This window comes from Theobroma cacao, chromosome 9 (assembly GCF_000208745.1).
Source record: "Theobroma cacao cultivar B97-61/B2 chromosome 9, Criollo_cocoa_genome_V2, whole genome shotgun sequence".
Taxonomy (NCBI): Eukaryota; Viridiplantae; Streptophyta; class Magnoliopsida; order Malvales; family Malvaceae; genus Theobroma; species Theobroma cacao.
In genome coordinates, this window is record NC_030858.1 from 7,082,930 (window position 1) to 7,093,250 (window position 10,321).

General features: G+C 37.0%; 3 protein-coding genes across 3 annotated transcripts; 2 read left to right on the forward strand and 1 right to left on the reverse strand.

Annotated features, from left to right (window-relative positions):
• On the forward strand, window positions 1-947 carry LOC18588787 (stellacyanin). The gene is made up of 2 exons (XM_007013428.2): window positions 1-316; window positions 466-947. Exons 1-2 carry the CDS (start codon window positions 127-129, stop codon window positions 759-761), a joined length of 486 nt encoding a protein of 161 aa, XP_007013490.2. The 5' UTR covers window positions 1-126; the 3' UTR covers window positions 762-947.
• Window positions 2,365-3,322, forward strand: LOC18588788 (umecyanin). Its single transcript, XM_007013429.2, has 2 exons — window positions 2,365-2,627; window positions 2,903-3,322. Exons 1-2 carry the CDS (start codon window positions 2,447-2,449, stop codon window positions 3,190-3,192), a joined length of 471 nt encoding a protein of 156 aa, XP_007013491.1. The 5' UTR covers window positions 2,365-2,446; the 3' UTR covers window positions 3,193-3,322.
• On the reverse strand, window positions 5,132-7,177 carry LOC18588789. Its single transcript, XM_007013431.2, has 4 exons — window positions 6,829-7,177; window positions 6,615-6,729; window positions 6,418-6,532; window positions 5,132-6,235 (listed from the first exon to the last, which is right to left on the reverse strand). Exons 1-4 carry the CDS (start codon window positions 6,927-6,929, stop codon window positions 5,343-5,345), a joined length of 1,224 nt encoding a protein of 407 aa, XP_007013493.2. The 5' UTR covers window positions 6,930-7,177; the 3' UTR covers window positions 5,132-5,342.

Sequence of the window (10,321 nt, forward strand, 5' to 3'; positions counted from 1 at the left end):
TATGCAAGATGTAGACACCATGGTTATCGAATTACTCATTCCCATTTTCTTTCTAAATCATAAAATTTCTTCAAGGGAAACAAGACGAGCGGATTCTCCCTAGGGGTGACCTGAGAAACACAAAAAATGACTAACCACCGAGTGGGCCTGAGCTTGATTGGGTTATTGATAGTGGCAATGACATTTCTAGAGGGTGCAATTGCAGCTGATTACACTGTGGGAGACGACTATGGTTGGGATGTTCCTCCCAATAACTCCAGTGACTTTTATGCGAGCTGGGCGAACAGATTTGAATTTAAGATTGGAGATGTAGCGGGTAAGTGTCCCTTAAATATATCTTTTTGGACATCAACTATCTACCATTTCTTTGTTCAGAGCAAAAAGAAAAAAGAAGTTGATTGATTACGGGTCTCTTGATTGCTTGATAGTATTTTCTAACCCTTAATTCTTAATTTCTTCATTCAGTATTCAACTGGACTGGGGATCACACAGCAGCTCAAGTGACAAATAAGGCTGATTTTGATAGCTGCAACAAAAGCGGTGCAGGAATAAGGCTCATTGGAGAAGCTGGGGTAAGGGTACCTATCACTTGGGAGGGCTTCCACTATTTCATCTGCACCGTTGATAGTCACTGTGAGCAAGGCCAGAAGGTGGCTCTCAATGTTACAGCTGATGTATCATCTGCTCCGGGTCCACATCCCACTGTGTTTGCCTTTTCCATGGTTCTCTGTGCCTTGGCCATCGTTTTGTTGATTCATTGAAATGTTCAAGCTCCGTCCATTGCTGCAACCTGCTGTTAAGTAGAGCTAAGAGACGATTAGCATTGATTTACTTTACAGGGATGATTGGAGTATAATTAATAAAGTTGTTATCTCCAGATTTCATATCCTTTTCTCCAAATCAAAAATAAATGAATAAATAAAACTATTATCCTACATCAATAACTATGTTTTGGCTTGCTATACATACATACTTTCTTTTTTTGCTCTCTCTCCCTTTTATAAGTAAAAGTTGTATACATCCAAAGAAGCATCCTGCTACGAGTAAAACAAGCAAAGATGAAAAGCTTACAAGAATAAGCAAAACCCTCCACGTACCAAAACCAAGCCTCCTCCTTATCTTAAATAGTTTAATTATGACCTCACCAGCACCACCACCACCACCATGGTCAAATAAAACCTTTCAATCCCCACAACTTTATATAAAATTTAAAATCTATTTTAATTCGCTCTCAAATTTTATTTCAACACTTAATATGCTCTTATAATATTTTTGTTTTCAATAAGTTTTTCAATTTCTCAATTTGATGCAATTAGATCAAAGCATCGAAATACATAACTCTTGACTCAAATCTAACGGTCCTGATATTGGCAAATGTCCTAAGCCACTAGAAATTAAACCCACTTTTTGGTTCTGCCCGAAAACAAAAACACCCACTTGGGTAGATTGAGGTAGGATCAGAAATGCCCCCTCCATGGGCCTCCAGTCTACCAGTTTTAGTCTTGGTTAGGAGAACATATTTGGGCTCATTTTAGTTTGAACCCAAATTGGTCTGAGCAGTTCATCTATCCTTAAAAAAGCCCAACTGAAAAGGAAAAAGCCCCCCTTTTTTCATAAAGGAAAAATTATACTATTGTCTATAAAATATTAATAATTCATTTTGATTGAACTCATACTAATTTTCGCTAGTATTAATTAATTGACAGACCATTGCAATCGTACTGTTCGATTGTACGATCTGATATAATGGTCACGATCCTAACAATCTAGTATTACATAAACTACTAAAGGGACAGTTTCGCATAAACATAGATTTGCTAGTTGAAGGACATATTAATTTGCTTGCTATGTCTTCCCCGACTCTGTTGAAACCTTAAAAATGGACTTTGATCATAATTTCCATGGATTCACACTCTAAATTCATTCATTCAACTGAGTGCGCAGAAATCATGATGTTGTGCTACATTTATTTTCCTAGTTTCACACTCAACCATTATGGAAAATACAAAATAAAACAAAAATCTCTTCTCAAAGGTCAAAAAATTTACAAGTATTTTGTGTTGAAAAAGACCGTGATAGCTTTCCTGGGATTTCTGTATCCCATATACTGTCAAAAACTAATAATTCAAGCAGCGAAAAATATGCTTAATTTCCAGGAAAACTACGTAGTCTCTGCTTCCAGAAGTAGAAATAGTTATCAAGAAGAAAAAAAGCCACCGTCTCCCTAGCACCCTTTGTCAAGACTTGCAGGTTCTAGATGGGAGACGCCAATGTTGAAACAAAAAGAATATCTTGGGCACGTTTTTTTTTTTCAAATGTAACTACGTAAGGGTGACTTTGTGTACTATAAAAGTACCCCAACACTGCATTCCTAGGCAGAGATATTTTCTTGTGAGGAAAAGAGATAGAGAACTGCACCGGTGACGACCTGAGAACACGTTATAAAATGGCTAATCGCTTGGGGTTGGTTACTAGCTTGATTGTCGTGGTGATGGCTTTGTTTAAGACTACAGCTGCAGACACTTACACAGTGGGAGATGAGCTGCGCTGGACTATCCCTCCTGGTGGCCCTATTGCTTACTCAACTTGGGCTAGGTCGAAGAACTTTGAGATCAATGACACAATAGGTACATTATTCCTCAAACCTTCTTCTGATTCAAATTCAATAGCTTTGATAGCCGAGGTAGTCGAGTTCATTAGTGGGGTATATGCTTTCCGAACTGCATGTTACTAACGTGCATTCAATCCTCGCCTAAACCTATACCTCATATATCTAAGTCATGTACCCAAAGTTTTCTTCTATATATGCAGATAAACAAAATAGGCCCAACCCAAATTCAATAACTTATATTTATAAACTTTCTACTTATTGATGAAGATAATAATTTTGATTGTTATTCAGTATTCAACTGGAGTGATACACACGATGTGGCTGAAGTATCCGAGGCTGATTATGACAACTGCACAAAGACAAATCCTATTGGCACCATACAGCAGACCAGCCCTGCAAATTTCACTTTGGATTCCAACAGAACCCGCTACTTCATCTGCACCATCAACACCCACTGTGAGCTTGGCCAGAAGGTTACTATCAACATCGGAGAATGGAATTCAGCATCTTCTCTGACGGTCGGCGCCTTGTCTCTACTTCTCTCCACCATAGTTATCTCCCTGTTGAGTTACCAGATTTAAATATCGCCCGTCTGTCATGGCAGATTTCCTTCATTGATCATACTTCCATTGCTTTGGCTGAGTAGAATTTTATTTCATCATTTTGGGAATCAATAAAAAAGGAAAAAAAGAGACATGAGTTGATATATTACTATGGCATTAATACTCAATTCGACCTTCCATCAGATTAAATTTCAGCAAGTGCAAATTAAATTAATAAAAAGGCTTGTCACGCTTTCTTCTCAACATTGCTTTCAACAGCTTTGGGATTTTAATGCAAGTGGTAGGTATCCAAATCTTTGCCTTGTGTTTAAAACATTGGAGAGTCCAGTTGGGAATTGGCTACGAAAGGACAGAAATACGATTCTTGATCTAAGGGGCAGACATTTTCTTTCCAACATGTGATCTTTTTATAAGTTATCGCTGGAACCCACAAGTTAGTTACATTGCGGCTGGGGAATCGCTGCCCAAACTAAAAAGCGGAAGACCTCTGGCAGGAAACTCAACTCATTCAGCTGATGTTTACTGTGCTGGTGGTGACAGTATAATAATAAAGGGTAAAGCAAAAAGTGCACTGAGATGAGAAAGAAAAGAAATCTGAATATCCTCAACAATGGGAGGTAAATCCGTCAGCCATTGTCTTATTCACCCTAGGGAATAGGATGGGTTACCAACCACAAATTTAAAGCTTGGTGGAGTTACCCAACTACACACCGCATGGGAGGAGTTAGACTCTGCCCAGGTTTGAGAGGTATCTCAAAAAACTTTAAGCTTAAAAGGTCCAGAATGGGCTGAAAATGGAAAAAGAGAACATACCTTATCTGGCCACCAATTACAACTTCAGATTCAATGGGTTTTACAATCATGCATGAAGGGCGCTCAACCTCAGTAAAACATTTGCTTTATTCCAGAAATCAGAACACAAAGTGAGGTAATCCTCAAAGCAAGCATTCACCTTTGAGGCCTAACTGAATACCACTGGCACCCATCTGCCTCACTCCCCCATCCGAACGAAAATAACAAAGCCATTCTTGTCGCAATCCACTTCGTAATAAATAGGTTCTTGAAATAGGTCAGCATAAACCCAACTCATCAATCATACAGCTAATACATAAAGGCTCATTCTATAAAACACCAAACACAAGTCCACAACCGAAGAGTCCTTTTATCGTGCGTCTGTACCACCTGAAAACCTAATAAGGTAGATGCTAACCAGGATTATTCCCACGGACCTCCTTATGCCCGAGTGCATCTAATTACTGAAGACTATCACACCACAAAGATATGCATGAGACCCTTGCTCCCATCCTGTCCCATATCCCCTCCACCTGTAGTAATCTAGTCCCCTTCCCACAAACTAACTCCTTTTCTAAGAACACTCAGATGCCTCTTGCAATCCTGATCTCCAAAACAAGTGATTTAACAGAGACTTATTTACACCGCGGAAGTGACAAAAATTAATGGGTAATTCCTCAGCCAGCAGTGACAGGCAGCAAACTGCACTAGAAATTGGGCTCAACCAAACCTAATGCCGAGAACTAAAAAGTACCCTCATGTGGCTAACTCAAGAAACAGTCATATCAACAAGAAATGTATTACTGTGCTACAAACATGCACAAACCAATCCTTGCCCATTCTTCTAGGCCAATATGGAAAATGAATTCTGGATGTTGGATGTATCCTTCATAATCAACCTTAATTCAGTTCACTCTGTGTAAGCTCAGGTCTATATTTTACTCCACTCTATAGTTTCAAATAGTTCTGATTAATTTGTCCACAGTACATAATCTTTTTCCTCTTTCTCTTTGCTCTAGCTATTTGTACAAGCAGAATTCTATATATCACTCAGTTTGATGGTGAGAAATTAAATATTCCTTCTATGGCCCTCAACTGATCTAAATTTATATATTAAAAGATTATAAGTAATTAGATGAGTAATGAGAATTAAATCATCCACCTATTAGATATCAATCATGCTCAGATTTTATTTACAATTCACTCTCCGCTGCATCCCAACAATGCAACTCTTGGTCAGCATTTAAATTTTACAATCAGATCTACTTAGAAAATAAAGATTGCAAAAGGGATTCACTAAAACGATCCAGAGATCTTCAATTTTGAAGGACAAACTACAACAAAAAAAGTATTGTCTACAAACCTGGCCCATTTTTTCAATTATTAGATGAGGGCCCTGGTTGCCAGCAAAATTGTTCATCTTCCGAATTGCCTCCAAATGTTGCCTTACGTTTTCTCATTGTTGCCCCCAAATTGCGACCTTCAATGTCTATAATCCACTTTCTTGAAAATGATTCATAATGATCATTCACATTCCTTTCCGGAAAAAAACAGAACTCTTTACTCTTTTGTTGAAAAGCCTCATTAACTTTGCCCCCTTCTTGAGAGCTGCTTGGACCAACATCTTCAGTTTCACCGATTGAATTCTTTTCTACATGCATACAAGGGTCAGAAAATAGACCTAACCGCAAGGACAAATCACATTCTGTCCCAAATGACTTCTCATTGGTGTGCCTGATATCTTGCTGTCCAATTCTTTTACCACCAACATCAACATCAGAAGATGAAAAGAGATTCTGCAAGGAACCGATTTCAACTGGCTGTGCAACCGATGTACCAATAGGTCTCCCAACAATTATATTATCAGATGCTATATTTTCCTGAACTGGAGAACCTGTCTGAGACTCTACATTTTGATAGTGAATTCCATAATACAGGGGATAAACTTGACCCAAGTTCGGCCGGGTGTTAGTTTCCATCCTCGTCAATTGGTCATGGCCAGGTGGACAATTGTCAGACAGGAAAGGATAACTATGACGGTTAGTTTGTGAAACCGAAATGTTCGAATTCACATTGGTGGCTATTCTTGTGAATTGACTGCCAGAGTGAACTGGCGATAACTGAGGACACCTTTCCTCACCACCTTTATCCAAAACCCTAGGAGCTGCAGAAATAGGTTCTTGTGCTCTTGGTGTTAGGTAAGTCCTAGGAATACAGTGCCGTTGGCTCCTCGAAGCTCTCACTGGATGGCACCCCAGATTTAGGGCCGCTAAAACAACATATATGTACTATAATCTTTTAGTCCAAATTGTTCTTGGAACTACTTTCAAATTGAAAACTTCATAAAGTTTAAGCTAATGTACATCCAAAATGAGAAAAACCAGTAACAAAATAATAAATTTGGATCCAAAAAACCAAAAAAAAAAAACATAAAAAGGAAATCAACAGTACCTTCAACACAAGGTGGCAAAAGCTCTCCTGTTTCAGTGCTCTCATCTCTACGGATAATCGTGTTGATGGCATCATTAACACGGTCCCATAAGGTTTCCGGGTTCATATATTCCGACTAAAAGACAATAATAATAAAATGAGTCCCAAAAAGTAAATACACTAATAAAAGATCCACAAAATTGAACGCAGAACAGAACCTCAGAATTGGCTTTGGAATACATAATCTCCTCAGCTTTGAAGATGACAGTAAGTATTTTATCTTGCCATTCCTTGTTTTTTTTAGTAGCTGTGCTATGAGTGTCGATAGCGAGCCTAGAATCAAACATGTGGCGGGCAAGGTATTAGACCCCAGAAAAAGGATGCTGCTAAAAATGTACAACAAAATTGATGGTAATAAAGAAGACCCAGAACCTTAAAATCTGCTGAATGATGGAACCTCGGATGGGTTGGTGTCTTTCGCTATGCCAAGCTCTTCTTACACACTCGTAAGGTCTAGGGCCTGGCCTTGGCATCTTTCTTCTTCAATGGAAAAGGAAACAAAGAAAGTCTTGTGCGGTAAAATAAAGAGACAGAGAGGAAGGGGCAGATATTTGTGCTTTACCGAGAAGAAAGGAGAAAATGGTAGTAAGACAGTACTGTTTACATGGGTTTGATGGATTAGTCAATTTCTTTATGATGTCTTTTGCTCTTTCTTCTTTTTCCAATTCCCAGTTTGCAATGGAAGAGAAGAGAGAGAGAGAGAGAGAGAGTGAGAGAGAGATGGGGGACTTGGCTTTTCTTTTTTCTTTTTCTTTTCTTTTTTTTTCTCTTTCTTTTGGCTGGGGAGTAGTACAACAGGAGAGAGAGAAAGGGTTGCTTTCTCTTCTCATGCCTTTGTTTTTTCTCCAATAATTTTAAAGAGAGTTTACCATTGTTTACAGTCGGTTTTTGGGTCATTTTTTGATGGGGAAAAAGGGAGAAAGGGCGAGCTGGGGTTGGGTATCAAAAAGACAAAGTGTTTGGGTTTTATAATAGTAAAGAAGTCACCACTAAAATCTCCCTGGCCATGCCCCCTGCCTGAGCAATTGGCACATCAATTTTCCCCAGCATGGGCACTTCACAAATTGACATCCTATCCTCTTCTTTTGATCCCCAATCCCCTGCTGAAAGACTAATAGTATCACGATAATGATGCATATAGGAATATATAAATATATGATCTTGCTTTTTTATTCTGAAACTTGTTGCTCTTTATCTCTTCCTTTTCCACCTTTTACTGCATCGCTTTTTGCATTTCAATGATGTGAAAAATTAACCCTTTAATATGTACTTGTTTTTTCCATTTGCCATAAAAAAAGTTACAACTATCCAATAAGCAGAAAATATGCTCTGAACAGAGTTAGGATTTAAAAGTGGAACAAAACCACTCTGTTGTTTTCAGTTGCATTAATTCCCATTAAATCACTGGCTGCACAAGGGGAACAGAGTGAATATTGATTGGTAAATAAAAGATAGTAGGAACATTATTTTCATGTCATAGATTGTCTATTAATTGGAGTTAAGCTACTCTGAACGTAAGCTTTCAAAAAAAAAAAGCTACTCTGAACATTGCAACTCAAGCTTAACTTCTGATGAGTGCTAAGATGAAGAATTCCTCCCCTCCTGCTTCATCTAGAAGCAAACATCCAATCAATGTCTACCGTTCAGACTATTGGACTTAATATTTCCTTGGATGGTTTAACATTTTCTGAGACGGTTAATCACATTTCTAAGCTTGGCCACCAACGAAAGCGAGTGGTTGAGTGCATTCACTAAAGCAGAACCTCAGTGGTGATGTAAAAGTGTCCTAAATTGTCCATTTATTTGTGAGAATGGCCTAACACAGCTTTTGTCATGTCCCTGACAATGCATGGGTTATCCCCAGTCCCCACTCAAATGCAGTTATGTCCACAGTCCACTACATTGAAAATGGCTGTGCAGTGCAAATTAGTGAGAGACACTTGACCCTTCTCTGTACTTTTGGGACAATCCATCTCTCCTCTTTAAATGAACAAATAAACCCGGCACGCTCACTTCTGCTGGTTACTGTAATCACAATTGATGTAAATCTTACTTTTTGGTTCTAGTATGGGAAGTTGTCGATTCTATTGCATAACATTTTACCTTACCCTTTCTCCAGTAAGAGCTATCACCAAAATAATTAGAAATAAATTGTTTGTTTGTGTACTCTCTCTTCCAATATACAATTAAGCTGGGCCAGATGGGGTTTTTGACAAAAACAAAAAAACAGGTTTGGTTTATGTAAAAAGTTGAAAATGAGCTTTTAGAAGCTAAAAGCTGCAATTTTAATAGTACGTTCTGGAAAAAAAATATTATTGTTATTATTATAGTACTAAAAGATTGATAAAGACGTTTAATGAAATTTATAAATATATAAAATAAAATATAAATATTTTAAAAAATTCTTAAGCTATTAAATAAAACATAATAAACAAATAACATGAATGCGTGATACTTTTACACTTGATAATAATTTTACATGAACATAAAAATGATAAATAGTATTTTGATTAATGTAAGTTAATCAACTATTATGATATTAATCATAAACATCTATTTGATTTAAAATAAAAATATATAAATTTAATTAAATATAATAAAAATAAAAATTTATTTAAATTTCTCCCAAAGTAACTTTCAATTATTTGAACTAATTTAATTTAACAAAAAAATTTCTAAAAATTTGTACTTCAAAAACACGTTCAAGTCACTGAGCAAAAAAAAAAAACACGTTGAAGTCGAGTTAAACATGCTCTAAATTTAATTATTTGATGGATAAAAAAAGGGAAAAGTAGGCAATCCTATGGTCTTAGGTTAAACTTTTATTAGTACAAAAGAAATTTGTTCTGACATTTAAAATAAAGTTTTCTTTTTTTTTATTCTTTCCTCCACCGTGGAGTACCTAACAGTTAAAATGCAGTACATTCTTTTTCCCCTTTCTCTTTTCCTTATTAGTTAGTACTTGATACCGAAAACAGGGGAGAACACATTAGGTGTGAAATGGGAAGGAAGGACAAGAATTAAAATTCATCTGCGAGTAGGGACTAGAAACCCCAAAGTTGGGTCCGTATCGTTGTAATAAATTTTGAAACCGAAATGGATTTCTCTAAGTTTTTGCTTTGTTCCCTCTGTGTATACTGAACAAAATTGCTTTCTGTATGCAAAATCATGGGAAGCCAAAGATTGTTGTACCGAAGGAAAGCAGTGTTCACTCACATCAGCGTCAAATCAACTACCTTAATGTTAGGGAATGGAAGATTCTCTTGCCAAATCAGAGCTATCAAAGTCCTCATGACTTGGGTAAATTCCCCCCCCGCCCCCTACTCCCCTACTTTACTTTTGTTTTAACGACCCATGTTACTATACTAGAAAGGTCAATGCAATTCAACTTTTGTTTAAAGCAATGTAAAATTTGATGGATGGTCAGTTATAATTTAATGACAGATGAGTCTAGTCCTATGTCTGCATCCTCGCGTCTCTCTTTCTATTTTTATTCATACTTCTGTCTCTTTTTTCCCTTCTTTTCACTTTTCTTTTACCCCTTGATTTGTTGCCTTCCTTCCATCCCTTTTGGAAACTTCTTCACTAACTTTATTGCTTGCTGTTATGTTCCTTGTTTCGTAGCTGGGTTAGGGGCCAGCCCCATTTGAGTGAGAGTCTAAGCCTTTATTCTTATAATTCTTGATCAAATATTTTGTAAAATATTATATTAACGGTAAAAAAAAATTAGCAGTTAAAAAATGGATGATAAATTTGATTAATTATTTAAAATAAAATAATAAATATAGATATTATCCAGATTTTTAGAGAGGTGGATATGAGAATTTTGCTAACAAAAATGTCACATGCAATATCTAATTGAGTG